The 18,049-nt window shown below is 38.9% G+C and overlaps 1 protein-coding gene across 2 annotated transcripts in view; it reads right to left on the bottom strand.

The window, feature by feature from the left end:
• The window catches only part of CPA6 (carboxypeptidase A6), an 80,035-nt gene that overhangs the window by 42,373 nt on the left and 19,613 nt on the right, over window positions 1–18,049 (bottom strand). The window contains exons 1-2 of one of the 2 annotated variants that reach the window (XM_088058060.1): window positions 3,823–3,936; window positions 1,312–1,387 (exon numbers count right to left, since the gene is read on the bottom strand). In XM_088058060.1, coding sequence (XP_087914186.1) covers window positions 1,312–1,387; window positions 3,823–3,854 — 108 coding nt within the window. In that variant the 5' untranslated portion in view covers window positions 3,855–3,936. Of the gene's footprint in view, window positions 1–1,311; window positions 1,388–3,822; window positions 3,937–18,049 lie in introns of those variants that run through there. The other variant, XM_005517417.3, reaches the window with a different exon arrangement.

The following is an 18,049-nucleotide window of genomic DNA, read 5'->3' as shown; positions in this document are numbered from 1 at the left end:
AATATGTGCATAGGCTGGATGTCTTTAGAATGAGGGTTACAAAGTACAGCATCTTGAATGGGGAACTAACCAAACATAGCATTAAGAAATGCAGATGTGATGAAGACAGCTTCAGCATTCTTACTTAAAGCTAGTAAGGTGTCAGTGTCTTGACTGCTGGAGTATTCATAGCAGTAAGCCTTCTCCTGGGCTGAGGTATCTAAGGTAGCTCAGTCCTGTTTCTTTAAAAAACTAGCAAAAAAGCTTCATCATAACTGAAAGATGGAAGGGTTTCAGAGGTTGTAAGAGCTCTTCTAACACCTTCATTTTGTTTTATTTGGTATGCAGACAAACACTCGATTTACTTGTATCCCAGATGTGAACTATTGGACTAGAAAATTAAGTGCATCTTCATTTGTTTCTCACTGAGAACACAATCATTTATGTAAGTTTTCAACAAGAGAGTTAGAATTACATCACAGACATCATAGACTATGATTACATCATAGTTTACTGGAGTTGAAGGCAGTGAGCAGCCCAAAGCTTTTGCACATGCTTCAAATGCTGTGGCACTCAACATATTGATCAAGCTGTTACATCCCTGATTCTCCTCCAGTTAGGCTGTTTTGGTAACTATTAATGAAGTTTATCCCTTTCCCACAGTGCCTGGGGACAGTGCACGTGCATGATACCGCCCTTTTTTCGGGACCACAGACCTGGTTTACAGGTAGTCCCCATCCTCTGAGACAGACTGCCGTGGAAAGACTGCCTCTGTCCCTGTTGCAGCAAAGCAATGTGCTGCTGAGTGCTCCTGTGCTGCACTGCTGCAGAGGCACCTCTGCTTTCATTTATATCTGCAGGGAAAGGCCATGAAAGAAAGATTTTGGCTTGCTATCCTAGGCACTCTGTCAACTGCCTCTAGAAAATTTTTCTGCCAGAGAGGTTCTGAATCTGAAGCCATTTTCATATTCCTCTCTGTGTTCACAACTTGAATTAACTCAGTGTTTTAAATAACACCATTGAGCAGATAATGAAGCAAATATGTATGTTAGCAAGAAGAGGAAGAGCAAAGAAAGAAAATTTACAAGTGTGGTACCTGTATTACTTTAAGAAAATCAGTGATAAATTTGTCAGGCATGATGAATCCAATACCTGTGCTATTTTATTGGTAAATTAGGAATTTAATGGGCAAAGACTTCTTTCCATAATAAAATAAAATAATAAAATAATAAAATAATAAAATAATTTGAAGTGCTAAATGAAAGGCAAGTCAGTTAACCCACTACAGTCTTCAAAAGATCAGTAGAAGAAGACGAAAATAATCAAACTCACCTTAAGCCTGTTGAATGCAGCCCTCAGGATCTGCGTTTCCCTCTTGCTCTCAGGAAAAACTCGTATGACTTTATCACTGCCAATAACAGAAAATAGAATTGGCACTTTAAGACTCCTTGCAGCAGTACAAAGGGACAGTAGTTAGGTTCAGATAGCTACTGTAATTGTGCTCTTTTTCAGCACCTGCAGAATGTCAGGTGAGCTGGAGCTCTGCTTCTAAACTTGCTGCTGGATAATGCATGTCCATGGGATGATTTGCTCTTTACAGATCAGTGTCAACTTGACCTTCCATTTCTATGCAAATGTTTTGTTCACTCCTTCTGAGTTAAACCATTCAGGCTGACATCTTCCATACTGAACATCTGCCTCAGAACAAAGCAATTATTAAGCTGTGGATGCTCCATCCCTGGAATTATTTAAGGCCGCGTTGGTTGAGGCTCTGAACAACTTGTTCAGGTGAAAGGTGTCCCTGCCATGGAAGGGGGGGCTGGAACTAGGTGACCCTTAAGGTCCCTTCCAACTCAAACCATTCTATGATTCTATGATCTCAATGGACATAATTCTGCAAACAGGAAAAAAGAAACTGAATGACTCTTCAATGACCATCTGTAATGACCTATGGGATGCTGCAGACCACAGAGGGGATGATCCTGTAACTAAAATATCTGGCATACACAAGAAGGATGAAATAACTTTACGTGGCCAATGTGAATTCTGGCATTTTCCTACATTTTGAGTTTTTAATTTGTACTGTTGATAATCAGTATGTCTCTTCCAAGAGACTTTGGAGATCATGCATATCTTTATTTCTACAGTTCCGTCCACTAGCCAGAATGCCTTTTAAACAATTTCTTTACCTACAGTTTCTATATTATCTGGGAATTTTAAACAGCAGAATTTCCCTTGACACTGAGAGGTTTGTCCCTTAAATATCTTGTGAGCTCTCCTACTTTGCTGAAGGTTCTGACTCTACTGAGAAGATATTTGGCCAACTAGAAACAGCACTGCTGAGCGTGCCCTTCCTGGCTCACTGTTCTAGGAAGGCTCCCAAGCTGCTGCTGATCCCAAGCACCAGGTCTTGCCTTCAGTGAACTGCAGCTAGAGCTCTGGTAGGACTCACCTTTGTTGCAATAATCCTTAATGCATACATAGGTAAGCATTAAATACTGCCAGTTCAGCAGAAAGCACTACTAATAAATTCAGAATTCTGAAATGGCTTACGTGTTTCTGGAAATAATTTTTCCTTATCCCCTATTCATTTTTAGTCTTTTCTCTACAATCAACATTTGTTCCCCTTGGTTAGCCTCTCATCCTTCTTTCTGTCTCAGCTTTTCAGTTTTGGTTCTCACCCCTGCTGCATTTTCCCTGTAGACAGGTCTCAAGCCTTCCAACTCCTTCATGGCATTAAAGTTTTTGGTCCAGTTAGACTCCAAGTTACTGCTGCAAAACTGATGTACCCACAGGTGTGGACCTCAGTGGCTGCTGTTGACCTTACTGGAAAAATGATTTCTGACTAAGAAAAAAGATTTCTGAAAGCTGTCTTGTTATAATTTGGCAGACCAAAAATTTTAGGGGAAATTACTATGCTTCCAAGCCAAATTTAACCTCCTGTATTGGAGCTTGCATAGAAAGGAATAAATCTCATAGAGTACTACAACTGCTGCATCTTTTAAAGGAAAATAGATGCTTTTGATTTATCATACATACAACAGTAATGTTCTTTTCCATTACTCACTTCTTCCTTTCTTAACAGCAGTATTAAATTGCTATTAAGAAGAAAATAATAAAGAAGTAATAAAGAAGTAATGATTGCCTAGGAAGTTGATGTAGCTAATAAAGATTCATCAGACATTTCTGGAAGGATTGGTACAACCAACATATAAAAACCAGATTTTAATGAATAAGTAGCTAAGCATGTGTTACACAGCTGTAATGGAATTTCGAAGGAACGGATATCACTTAGGTATGGTCTTGAATTAATTCACATCACTGTAAACTGTCTTTGATTAGCTCAGCAACTCTGTCATTTCCAGTGAGACGAAAAGCCTGCCCTAGAGAGGAAAGTATTGGTGCTGTGACAGATTGATCACTTGACACACTGTTGGGAAATGCTTCAAGTTGAGGCTGAGTCTGCTGCTAGAGAGCTCATAGCAAGCAGTTTAGCATGGTAATTTTAGCATTTTATTAAAAGATGGTTTAGCCATTATGGCAAAGCCCTTTCAATTTTTGTGCATGCAAGATGTGGGAATACACTGGATTCCTGAGAGCTATCTGCTAACACCCATTGCTGTAGGCTGGCTAGTCGGTGGATAATCATGCATTCTTCAACAAAGCACAGATAGGAAATCTAGCTTTACTTCAGATATCTACAGTCAAAACCCATAGTCCTAAGGTTATTTTTCAGCTTTGTAGTTTTTCTGGTTACATTTCACATTAAAGAAATTCAATGATTACCTTAAATGCTATGCAATACCCACTGAATTTAGGGTAGGAATTCAGCAAACTACTCACTATTTAAAAGCCAACAAAATCCATCTGATCATGTACTAATGTGGTTGATAAATGGCAGCTGCACCCCAAACACTCAGGATTACCCCCTGGTGAGGTCTCCTCTCATCCTTTATGCTGAGCTGTTGAGGAGAAAGAAGCAAGTAATCATATATATACCTAGGGAAAGTTTTGCTGCCTGCAGACACATATGTCAGCAGTCTGCTGATTTATGCAGGTAAGGTTATTTTTCTAACTGTGATGCCTCTAAATCTTTTTTCTTTTTAAACCCTATTTAAAAAAAATTCTAAACAAACAGTAAGATGGGATATATTTTGTATAAATTAATGTAGAAATTTATATCCACCATGACAAACTTTCAATTTACCCCTAGTAATTAGACTAATGGAATTTAAAGCCAGGACTTAGTGAGATCTTTTGAATTTTGTGTAAACACAGTTGAAAACCTTTGCCAAGAGCAGAACACAAGATTCAGTAAATGAACTGACTGAATGTGGTGAGCAAAGAGTAGAAACCAGACGGCCGATGTCCCCAGGGACAGCCTTATGTCTGAGGAAAATGGGTGACCAGCTGTTGGCCAGCACTGACATGCAATGACATCTTTTTTCCCCTCCATCAACCCCTTATGTTTTTCTGGAACAGCATAAGAAATGACGCAGCTGCTTTTGAAACGCAGAATATGCTACATGGCCTTGGGAAGGGTGATACTCCCTGATGCCAATGGGGACTAAAACCTCTTCGTTTATTTCTTTGGCTTTTTCATTTACTTTTTTCCCATTTACTTCATAGTTTTACTCATCTGTGAACAGACCAGATGGATCCAAAGAAACTATTCTGCAGCACATCTACAACTCCTTTACTGATGGAATTAGCAGTTCTCTCTCATGAAACTTTCCTGATGAAATCACATGGCACAAACTGGATTTATGTAAATTCCTCATTTCCTTCAGGAAAATCCTTCTTATTGTTTTATTCTCCTGACTAATGTGAACCTTAATCAGATCTCTGCTCTCCCATGGAATTTAATAAAAGTATGTTTACAAAGACTTTACAAGTATTTTAAACACAGTTTAAGAAGTGATATGCTATAAATCAAATACCTACAGAAAAAACAGGAAAGAAAATAAATCCCCACTTACAGGCATCCATTCCTAATAGGAGAGAAGGGATTACAATTCTTGAGAACAAGCTGCCATAGTTGCTGCACTTTAGTGGTTCATTAAGGCTGAATGACACATCTGAAAAGATCTACAGTATGGAAGCCTCTTGTCAACTCCCAAAATGCCATCAGATACCATTTGTGATGAAAGATCAGTTGCTTCATTCCCTTTTCTCCACTAAATTCTGATAGTCAAAAGGTTAAGAAGTAATAAAGCATTAATGTTTTTCTCTGTTACTGGAATGAAGAGTTTTAACTGTAACTCGATACTGTTACAAAATCAAGATAGATAAATAATACTGGGCTTCTTCCTGAGACTTGGTGGATATATCTGGAAAGGGAACTTTACAAAACTTCCTGAGCCCTTCATTATGGTTTTCTGTATTACAGCAGATGCTGATCCAAACAGAAGGGAACACCATTTGTATTGTCTAGATAGCAATGTATATATTTTCTGCCTTTTAGCTTTTAAGGAAGGAAAATTGATACCATTCCTAGTATAAGAAAGAACTAGGTACTTTATAATTTTGAACAAAAAATAGGTGCTTGGGTAATGCAGGCAGAAGTGCTGAGGAGGCAAAGTATTTTATTGCATTATATTTATCTGCATAGCACAGATTACTTCTTGGGAAGCTCAACTTACATGCTAATTCCCAGGCATGGAATATGTGAGTTTCATAGATGGTTTTCAGGTACAAAAAGGGTATCTTTACCAAGCAGGAAACTTTACAGGCTAAAGCAATGCTATATTACTAGTGGTCTTCGTCTGCACAGCTTCATTTCAGAGACATATGGTATGGAAATGTTAGTATCTGCAAAAAATTTCAGTTTTCATTCCAACCAAGAAACAAAGCTTTTCCAATAAAAGCAGGCCTCCATTGTCTCATAAACACTGGCTATAAGGCCACCTAGCTTAAACACAAGAAGTGGGAACCAATTGCTTCAGTGCATGTCTCTCTCTTGGAAAAGGAAAATGAACTGTGTATGGTAATAAATGCTGTTTTGCTTCATCAAGCGTCATCCAGTCACGTGCAAAAGAAGAGAGAAAGAGGGCAGTGATTCAGGGCAGAAAATAAAATAAGAAGCAACAAAACCAATAAACAGTGAAACAAACAGAGCAAATTAAGCAAACAGATGACAAGGAAATATTGTGCTAACTGTGCAGGATTGAGATCCAGGGGGGAGGCTGCAGTAATCTGTTTAAGTGAAACAGCATGTATACTCATTCATATTAATTTCTGAAGAAACATATTGTAATAACATATTTGCATGAAAGAGTCGATGATCGTTTAACTTGGATACGATCCTTCCAGTGACGTATTATTTGAACTACTGCTATTTTTAAAGAAAGAATCATCATCATTCTGCTAACATATTACTGAAAGGAGATTCTGCTATAACCCCATCTACTTCTTTATTGCAATGGTTTGTGGCAATAATGTGAGTTGCTCTGTGCTTTGTAAGGAAGCAATGAGTAGATGGTGATGCCATCAGTTCTGGGATAGGCCTGGCATAGGCCTGACAGGACCAGAATGTTCATCTGTCCATCTGCATGCTCCTCTGCCCAAAGAGGAAAGCTTCCCCTTATCATCCCTCTTCACCCCACAGGGGCATGTTGAACTTGTGTGGCTGGGCCAGACAAGCTGGATTTAACGTCCTGGTTAGACTGTAGCAAACAATTACTCCCCAGCCAGTGTCAGGAACAGATCTGATTACACAGCTGCATACATTTTATCCCTTTTCCTGTTCTTCATCCTCCCTGTCACCACACTTCTACCTCACTTTAGCTACCTCCTCCCAAATAAACTACTCACCCCTAATTACTTTTCCCCACCTGGTTCCAGCTTTGCTATATTGGTACCCAAATCTGGTGTTTCTAGGTAATCTCAACTTCATATGGTATCACAGATGGGGTTACCCAGGTACTGTTGCCCAAAAAACGTCCCCCAGTACTCCCTTTCAATTACCTGTGGAATTCAATCTTTTCTCAAATACCACCTCCTTTACCTTCTGCAAGATCCAGCTGTACTTCACAGTGCTCTCTGAATTTTTTGTCAGCTTCTCACACTGTCATGCAATTCAGCAATTTCTCTTGTCATGTCCCATCATTTATCCATGTCTTGATCACTTAGCTTAAGCTCGGGCCAGAGTTCAGTCCATGGCCTGCACATTCCTGCAGCTGCCATCATTCTGGAAGTCCACACAGAAGCTCATTGGCTTTTCTGAGCTTGAGAGTTGCTTCAGTTCATTCTAATGCCTGTGTACATTTTGAGACAACTGTAACAACTACTTCCAAATTAAGCATCTCAGGACTCTGTGCTGCAGATTTGCTCTTGACCTCAGTGAAAGAAAGAACACCAAATCTGACAGAAGGTTGTTACAGAATTTAGATACCAAGAGCAGAAGGATGAAGGGGAAAATGGTTCAGCGGTAGAGGACTGCATTAAAGTTTTTATATTCAAACTTCCTTTAAGACCTTGAACAAAGAATCACAGGTCATTTCCAGTGAGGCTCAGCTTGTACTGAGCTCCATATGCTTTGTATCCATTCATGTGTAAAAACCACACACCCTGTGTTTGGTTAAAGACATTTGATGGTGGATTGGTTTGTCTGGTCCCTCTCCTCTCCATCTGTTCCAGTGAGCTCTGTTGTGGTGGGTGTGCTTGAAGCACAGGCGCTTGCCAAAGCCTGGCACTCAGCCTGAATCTGAGACCTGCCTGCAAAGCCTGGTGTACAGGCTGGGGTGCAGAGCCATGCTCAGCTGACAGTGTAGGCATGGTTCAGCTCCCTGCCCCTGTGAACAGGGATGATCTCATCCTTTAAACTTGTAAGAGTATGGAGACACAAATAAACTCATGGCTTTTAAACCTCCTGATGGACATGGTAATGGGAGCAAGGCAGGGACCATAGGTGGAAAGCAGTAAATACAGCTTTCACAGAACCAAATTCTGCAACTCTTCCTAAGTCTTGAAACATTCTGCATTTACTCCACAGCCTCCAGTGATGTTGAAAAAAACCCTTTTCTTTTTCAAATAATCTAATATTTACCACATCTCCATTTTTTCCAATGTATTGATATTTGTAGAATAACAGCAAAGAGTCCAAACAAGAAATGTCCTCTTGTTTTGGAGACAGCTATGAAATTTTGAAATATGCTCAAAGGTTGGAAATAACCCCCACTTTTCGTTGTTCTGGCAAGCTACAAACCTGGAAAATATAAAGTATATTTTCAATGAAAGCAGTCTTCTACAGACTTTAATGAAAATTTTAAACTCATGGTATTCTGATAAAATTGCCTAAGTCTAGTATGCACTACCATGAACAAAACACTAAAATTGATTTGCCATATTTTTAAAAAGTGTGTTTATATTAAAAATCCTATATACCCAGAGGTAAGTAAAATAGCTATTTTTCTGATACTAGTAAATATTTTACCACACACAACTGTAAGGTTTAAACCCTTCCTCTTGAATGTTTGAATTTATAGAACACAAACTCTCTGGACTCCACTTTTTATAAGTTATGCTTTTACTTGACCTTTACTTGCCACTGCAGTCAAATATCTGCACCTTTACAACTGTGTGACTGAATGGGGCATGTAATTTATCTGCCCTGATGACTTCTTTTCAAGGATCAGGTAATATTTTTATCTTTGAAAAACAGAGAAGAAGAAATCTTACTTTTACTTTCATAGGTCATGTTCTTTGCTTAAAGTTGTGTTTATTTTTAATTTATTTTTTCTCTCCTCTAATTTAAACAGAATATCTATAGATGGCCTAGAAAAAAAAAACAACAAAACTTACCAAATTTATTACATAGTTTCCTTTAACAGCAAAGACGAAGATCTTATTACCAGCAGGTCTTTTCTAATAGTACTCTGTTCCTCTCATTATAATACATGTAATACTTGTAATGTATTCAATCCAAAATGATTTCCATCTTTGGAGAAATAATTTAATAGAGTAAGAGAATAATTTTGGTTGATGAGATATCTGAAGATCTTTTCATCAGATGTCCCTGTAGGTCTTCTCTGCACCTGTTCCTGGTTTTCTGGTTCTGAATATGGATCGAAAGCACTGTGTAAGCATTGTTACTCCTTTGAAAATTCTCATACAAAGTCAATTTTATGGTCCTAACACACTGAAAATTAGTTATCCTGTGGCTGAATACTACATTGCTGGCTTTTTTTCTCCTCCGTCCAACCAAAGGATTTGCAGTAATAGGGAGAAATTCCTGTATGTATGATGTTAAACTTGAGCTACCACATTTCACCCTAGTCCTTTTAATTCAGCCATTAAGTTCATCAAGTTTTTCTAACATGTCTCGAACCTTTCTTGAATAAATAGCTTCACAGAATAACTGGAATTAAAGAAAAAACTCTGTATTTTTAGAAATAAGTAATAATTCAAAGCATAGAGAATGAAGGTTAAAGGCATGTAGCAATTCCTGCTGAATGGGACCAAGTTTGGAAGCATTTGGTTATTCCTGATAGGCAATCTCTTGAGCTGAATTTAAGACCTTGATCCTCAAGCCCTCACGACTGTAACAAGCAGTAGGAGGAGGAAGCCTTTACTCATTACTGTACTTGGCCCTGAAACACAGATAACTTGTAAGCATGTGTTTGTAAGTATATAAAAAAAAGATCAGAGGAATTGCCTCATACATATTTTAAAAAGTAAATGTCAAGATGGTGAGCTTAGATTTAATTTAGGGCTGATCATTAGTGTTTTCTATGCATTTATTCATTTATGCAAGTTACAGCACGAAAGATGAAAATATTTATGGAGTAAGAAAATGTTATGGTGTGAAATACTGCTGCATGAGATGTCTGTAGCATGCTAAGTTTCCCCAAACTGTTCCATCATCTCTTATTGCTTAGTTTGCTTCCACATAATGATTATATATTTTAATTAATGGAAAGTACACTTTTAGTGTCACTATTCAAATAAAGGACAAACAGGACATGCCTCTCCACAATTTTGCAAAAGGACAGAATCTGTAGGTTTCAAAGCTGGGGAGTACACCAAATTTACTGAAAAAAGTGAGGAAAATCCTGTAAGGAAATTCTCTTTTTGCTGGTGTTACTGCAACAGGCTGGCATAATTCCACTGATTTCCATGGAGTCTTTGAGTCACTATAGGTTAAGCAAGAGAAAAACAGTAGGCTGCTTCTTTTTTTTTTTTTTTTTCTTCATTACAGGACAATTAGCTATTCCTGTGTTTCAGATAAGCATAACAGATACCTGTGGGCTGAACCATTCATCAATTAAGGATGCTGTTTTGGAGAAGAAATTGTAAACCTGCAAACACTAAGCCCAGAAACAATTACACATGATGCTAACTGCTAAATACTGCCACAACTGAGTCTCACAGGGAACCCTCTTATTTCCACCCCCAGGGACATGAGCAAGGTGACAGTGCTGCCCTGAGATGCAAAACTTTGTGTCCAGGTTGACTGTCTCTGACAACAGGAATGAGGAGAGTCCCTCAGCAAAGGGACACTTTGCACACCTAGACTGAGGTCAAAAGGTATTTGCAAATTTCTCTTCAGACAGTCTCTACTGCAGAATATCTTCCCAGGAGAAATGATACTTCAGGAAAAGAACAGATTAAATATATATAAAGCAGAAATGTATGGTAGAGTCTTTGAATTAAAAATGCTGGATGGTTGGTCTCCTTGACCCCTGGTATATTGTGTCATTTTTGCTTTCTACCATCTGCCTTGAATAAAGAGACCAGCGAGACAAACCTAGCAGTAAGTCCGCAAAGGTACAGCTGCACCTGGGAGTATTTCCCAGTTTAATGCACAAACTGGACATATCTTGGCTTCCAGTTGAGTCCTGTGTGACTGTACTGCACTGTGTTCAACCATCTTTCCCTGAGAAAGGATGCAATGTGCACGCTGCTGAGCACTGTCTGCCCTGGAAGCAACCTACATTGCCTTGGTAGCAAAGATAAACAAATGTACTTTGCTTTTAGCACTGTCAGGTGTTGTACATTAACTTGTTTTGAAAAAATTGGAGACGGTTTTGGATGCTTACTTATGCAATGGGTTTTCTTTAAATCAACTTTCAAAAAATTTTTCTGGAATAAATCTGAAAATAAAACTGTTTAATTACATTTTCAGTGAACATGGAAACCAAGCGTGTGAAGCAGAAGGAGAGAAAAGTAATTTCCATGAAATTTTTTTTGTTTCTCATTAAAGAATTACACATTGAAAAGTGCAGCTACAATTCTGCACCACATATACATCAAATTGCAGTGTTTTTACTGACCCATCTTTCCTTACAGATATCAATCCAATTTCCTCTTAAGTATAAACAAATTAAGAGTGCATGTGCCTGCAATAAGAAGCGTTATTTTACTAAGTGTAAGAGATTTTTAATGTTCACATTTTTATAATTTTCAGATAAAATTCAGTTGGTTTTATTTTTTAATATGAGAGTACTAAACAACCCTTTGGAAACAGATGTAGTACTACAAAAGAGAAGGCTTATGATGACTCACAGAATGTTCTCTCCTAAGGACCACTTTTCTTTGGTGATGAATTTATAGACAAGGTTTAGAAACCTTCCGTGGTGGGACAATTTTAGCACACAGAAAGGAAAACACTTAACCAGCTGCTCCAAGCAGCTTTATGGATGCTATTTATAATCTTTTTGCTTATAGATACATTTAAGCTGCTTTCAGACTCTAACTTTTTTTTTTTTTTTTTTTTTTTTTTTTTAAAGCCTTTTTGTTTGGAAATACAGAGGTTACATCCATTTGTTTCTCATACCAGATGAGTTACTTGATAATCTCCTGAAAGGGAGGAACCAGCCCCTCTGGAGAGCCCATGGTGTGTGCTCTCAGCTCTCCCTGGCACACTCTCTGCTCACAGACCAACAGCCCCTCAGATGATTGCTTGCAGCACTTCTACCAATATTTTGTGAAAAGCATAGATAAGATAGATAAGAATAAAGACAGAAAATATATTTGGAATCACATCTAGCTCCTGCTGTGAATATACAAGTGACCTTACAGGTCAGTAAAATTAACAGTACACTAATTGCCTGCAGGATCTGAACATGGGGATTCATTTGTATATATCAGGAGACTGAAAAAAAACCAGCCAAAAAGTGTTTGATGTGATCACCACAATTATCTCCTTCATTACTGATTTTAAAGGCTGGGAACATCAGCACAACAGATATGTAAGAGTGCCTTTGCTTTGATAACCTCCATCTTGAAGACCTTGGATTTTGCTCAGTTATTTTTTAGGGCAGTGAGAAAGTGGAGGGTTTGCTGTTGTTGGATGTGGAGGAAGCCCAGCCTGACAGGCATCCTCCCTGGAGATCTGCCCCCTAAGATAAGACACAATTGCCTAGTCATGGTGACTAAACTGTGACCCCCTTCCTGCCTCAGAACCCCATGTTATCTCCCTGTTAACTATTGGTCATCTTACTCCAGTCTCAGACCATTGGTCCCCTTCCTGGTTGTCCCCTTTCCTATAAAAAACCCAGCTTTTGCCCAGCTCAGTGGTTAGATCATCACTGGCCCCCTTCGCTGGAGTCTGCATTAAAGACTTTCTGTGGAACACCCTATGGTCTTCCCATCTCTTGTCTGTGGTGGCAGAAGGGAGCTGGCTGGGCTGAACAGAGCTGATCACAGAGCAGAAATCGCTTCTAAAAGAGCTGCTCACTTGAAGCCTTTGCCTGTGCTCCTAAGGGTTACCCCTGCTTGGAGACTGCCTGGAAACCCCGGATGGTGGCTCTGCTCCCTGGGATGTCTATCTGGGCTTGTTGCCAGCAGAAACTGGGGGTCAGACAGGCCCCCAAGACCCAGCCATGACAGCGGGGGTTTTTTTCCATTATTTTGAAAGAGAAGTAGCTTTATGTATTATCAGGGGCCTCTCAGATACACCCATGGTCAGCTGTATTTAGGAGCTGGAGTGTAAAAGCCAACCAAACTCAGTTTGCTGGACATTGGTCTCTTTTTATAAAGGCTGTGCAATACTTCCAATGCCTTTGCATTTGTCTAGCCCATCAGGCTTTTAAGTTTTATCCTTCTGCATTTTTATAGTCATAAAATTAGGTTCCAAACTGGCACAAGGTTTCTCAGGGGCAGGTTACGGACAGCCTTAAATCCCTAATGATGTATGCAATGCATACATCACAATTCTTGTACTCACTCAACTATGCATCTTGATAAAAAAGATGTCAGGATACTACATTTAAACATGTTTGTGCTAGATGGCAAGTCTGCAGTCTCACTTAACAGCAAGGAGCGGATGGGAAGGAAGAGTATAACACTTCCACACATACAAATGCGATAGCTGTGCATAATTTGATGGATCTGAATCTTTGAACTTAGTCGTGATATGCATATATGCAATCTGACTCTCCTTTGACCTGGGTTTTCTAAAACAAATTCTTTACCTTACTCCTCAAACCAGTCCTAAGTATCTAACACAAAACTGACCTGCTATCCTATCATTGAGAAATGATACCTACAGTGCTGAAGAAAACAGAAGCATACCAAATGTAAAATACTGTTTGAAAAACAAAATCAAACTGAAGGCTTGGGAAGGGATATAAATATTTTAGTGGCAATGAAATTATTTATTCTCTGAAGACAGCTCCTGTAACGCAGCTGCACCAGCCATTAAGGCAATTATATTTTTCCATTTTTATAGGCTGCTCGAGAAATAAATTTTTTCCACTAGATAAAAGCTGTGTCAGTTCTCTACAAAAATCACTTCTGAGTTCAGGGATACTGAAGATACATGTTGAGTAAATCTGGAAGTGAAATCTTGGGATTTACTTCTTTATTGTGATAACAGTTATTTGTGTGGGACAACTTGGAATTCTACAGAAAGTTCTGTGACTCTTAGTTTGCTAATACACTGATCTCGCAGCATGCCACAGAATTTGCTGAGCAAAAAAGTGGAAAATCTGCTTTAGGTTAAGAGAATAATGTTTAGTTTAAATGTACCTATCAAGCTTGTCATAATTTCAACACAACTGAAAAGGAGGTCAATTCCACAGGTCTTCCCTGAGCAGTGCCATAACCCTCCCACACCTTCTCCCAGGGTGCTGTGAATAGACAGAATGATTCTGTTGTATTATGGCAGTCTGAAGACACACGGGAAATGACGGTTGTAGGCCCACAAGAAAACATTGCCCTTTCTACCAACATGAGTTCATTAATAGACCAGGCACAAAACTGAATTCTGACCTGCTGAGAGGCAGCACTCTGTAAAAACGATGACCACACCAAGAAACGATGTGTCTTGGCAAAGCACATCAAGAGCAGCTGTCTTCCAGCAGGTGCTTGCATCACCTGTGTTACAGGCACAGGTCTGTTCCATGTCGTGCCAGGCCACCTGACCTGACACAGCCCATAGTGAGAGATGGGCATCTCAAGACTGCTCAGACTGATAAAGACACAAATCACTTTCTAGAAGTCCTCTCTCCATCATCTACATGTGAAATATTTCCATAAGGACCAATGCAGTATAGAGCACAATGCAGTTAAGCTATTTTACATTTTATATATATATATATATGTTCTATTTTATATTCTATTTTATATTCTATTATTTATATTTTATATTAATATATTATATATATATTACTGCTCTCTGTTTTCTTGCCTTTTTCCTCCCAAACTTGCTGTTTTCTGATTCCAGGTCTATGACTGCTTTGAGCACTTTATTTTGAGCTTTGTGCACTAACCTAACCACTCTGCACATTCTGATGCTTCCTTGAACCAGCTGAGAATGACTTTTATTCCTGTTTCTCATTAGCAGAAGATAAATGTATATTTTTAAAATAAGGGTGACAAATAAGGATTAACAGGCAATGAATAAATTAACAGGTCTTGGTGAGGTTATTTATATAACTAAAGAGAGGTAAAATACTTCACCAAGGAATAAATGCTGTCCATAAATTATAGCTGTGTTGAGAGGCTTGATATTTAACTTCAAGGCAATCTGTGTTTACGACTAGAAGGAGAAAGATTTATATTAAATATTTAAATAATAAACTATTCCTTAAAATACTTTTCAAAAGCATTTGGCATTCTTTTCTTTTTTGTTGGTGTTAATGCACCTTGTTTTATTCAAGTCAATGGAACTGTGCCTGCTTGCATAAACTGGTCATGAATTTTCCTGTCTGCTGACATTTGTGATCTGCAGATGTTGGGGCAAAACGTTCATTGCAGGATGTTTATTGCCCTGAAATCCAAAGATCATTATTGGTATTTGTTTAAAATATACCTATCTTGTATGGGCAAATACATCTCTGCAGGACAACCCTCACAGCAACATTTGCAATCACGATCATTTCCTTTTTTCTCCTTTTTTTTTTTTTTTCTTTTTTTTTTATTTAAAAATATCCTGATTGTAGGGTGAGTTGGTGTAATATCCAGCAAAGCTGCCAATGTCGAAGTTCTCACCATTATACCAGAAGGCTTGCTGAACTGGAGCACTTTGCAATAAAAGTCTACACCTGAAACACAGCTTGACAATGACAACAATGTGGACAAGTGAGAAATTATGTGACTTCCTGAAAACTTTTCCATTCTGCATGGAGGGAAAAGTAAACCTTTTCTGGTCAGAACTAGATGATCCTTAAGGTCCCTTCCGATGCAAACCACCCAATGGTAAACCCAGGAAGAGTCAGTATGTAGAAGAGTAGTCAAATTAGCATGGAGATATCTCAGGCAGCCTGTGAAATCTCCTGTCTGGACTTAATGGCAGAGTAAAGGGAGTTTACTCCGTATCAGAGGAACACCCTTAATACAATGTATTTAAAGGATTCTTTTTTGTATTTGCTGTTCTGTTTTACTTTGAAACTTCTCTTCCTCTGTGGCATAAATGGGCTCTAGAATTGGAATCTATCACACTAACGTGGTCTGCATGAAATGAGTAATTTTCTTCTGATTTCTCATAAAAGAGGCTGTAGCAAGATCAGTGATGGTTAGCAATTATTAGGTTATACTCTGAATGTTGGAATAATCCAAATTTGTAGCCCATTCCTAGCAGATTCATATGGCTGTGCCTAACATGGCAATTATGTATTTTATGTATAAAATAAACTGCTTGTAGTGAGCACTACAATTAAAGCTGTTCAGGTCTGCCTCTTTGCTGGAGCAAAAACAAGTTCACTTTCAGACCTCATCATTCATATTTAGCTCATCTATCACATTTAGTATTTTGATTTTGTGAAAATGGTGGAAGTTAAGCTAGTCTTTTCTATATCTTTGCCAGCTGTACAGGAAAATAAATTACATAGGTATGTTAGATCATCTGCTTTTAATAATTTTTTACAGGAGCAGCAAAGATGGTGTTAATAAATCTTACTATTATTGTAATTAGAGACAATGTAAATATAAAATAAATACTAATGGAATTCTTTTTAGTCATAGATTTCCAAACTTTTTAGTACTACTCAACTGAGAAACAGCACAATAAAAGTCAGCAATACATCCAAGTAGCAGATTAAAATATTCACACCAAAATTATGTCAAGTAGAATCTTGGGTAAGGTAGTTCCAGTACAACAAGGAACCACTGAAAAACGTGAAGGAAAAAGGAGAAAAACAGGACATTTTTTGCTTTTTTTTTTTGTAAACAGAAAACTCTGAGGTAGCATTTAGCTGAAGGAGTACAGTCTCGAACAGCAAGAAATACCTAGTAGAAATGAGTATTAAATGAACAAGTGCATTACAGATCTAGTAAAGTGTCTAGTGGTGCTGTATGAAGTGCTGTACTGCAGGAGCCTCGGATACCTGCAGTAGTCCCACTTGCCCAGACACAGTTTCCTGCCTCTAGCAACAGTTTCTGTCATGATGCCTAGGGCAAGACAATTCCCTTTGCCTTTACTTCATGCCTCAAGCACTCTAAATTCCTTAAATACGTCTTGATGTGTTTCCAGAAAGCATATGCAATATAAAATTGCTTTGAGATCATCTGAATATTAGTATGGATCAAAAGGTGGTTATCCTTTTCAAAGCATCTTTATCAGAGAATTTCTATTTTGGAACAGTCTTCTCACCCAGAGTTAGCCGGACATACCTGTGGTAGGTGACAGCCAGCTGAACCCTAGGCTGGACAGCGTCACCCACAAGAGGAAGAGCAGTGGGGTGTTGAAATATTTTAAATTGTCCTCACTGATTCTGTTCACTGTTTTTGTCAGCAAACCAAAAATCCAAGGTAGTGTGGAGATTAACACAGTGTGGTGTGTAAGGGGATGTTTTCCCTTCTGCCCTTGAGCAAGAAGCTGTGACAGCTGTGCTCAGTTTACTACAAGGGAAGCTGCCATGGGCAGACAAGCAGGTGCCTCCTCTTAAATCTTCAGCCCACTCTCAGAAACCTCTCCAGGGCTGCTGGGACTTGCCCTACATTTCTTAAACCCACTCATGGTAATATGACTCAATTTATAGTAATTTCATAAGTGAAAGCCTGGTCTTAACCACTCTTACTGGAGAATTTGTATTTCTTGTTACTGACGACTTGGTTTCCACAAAGGAGGGCTTCAAAAGACACCTTTGCAAATGAATTAAAGGAAGAAATAGATACAGAGAGCTCCTGCTTTGCTATTTTTGTGTTGGGCGTGGTGTATGCATAGGTAAGGAGTGTGGGGCTGGTTCATGGGGATGCACAGCTGTCCCACAGCAGGACATCCCCGTGGGCAGAGAGCACCCAGTGAGGCAGGCGGGCACCACAGCACAGTCACGGCTGTGGGCTTGTGCTGACCACACGCTGCTTCCCAGCCCTGCAAGGCAGGACCTTCCCCCAGGTCCACTCAGATGGGTGCCTCAGGTACACACAAAGTAAACATTTTGCTTCCCCTGAGATAATTTTTTACTGAAGGACAAATAGTGTTCTCTAAATATGACTCATTTCAGTCCTCAGCCAACGTAAGAAATTGTATCAATGATCTGAACTGCTTCAGTGGTTAGGCAGTCAGCTGATTCCTAATATCTGAGGACAGTGATTTGAAGTGATCTGGATATTTATTGACACAACAACCTTCAGCACAGAGGATCCAACATACAGATGGTGTAAGGCAATGCTTTAAAGCAACTCC

Source organism: Pseudopodoces humilis, chromosome 1, assembly GCF_049639895.1.
Source record: "Pseudopodoces humilis isolate 2021_Gansu_Grassland_sample_001 chromosome 1, ASM4963989v1, whole genome shotgun sequence".
NCBI classification, from domain to species: domain Eukaryota; kingdom Metazoa; phylum Chordata; class Aves; order Passeriformes; family Paridae; genus Pseudopodoces; species Pseudopodoces humilis.
This window is presented reverse-complemented; position numbering and strand designations above follow the sequence as displayed.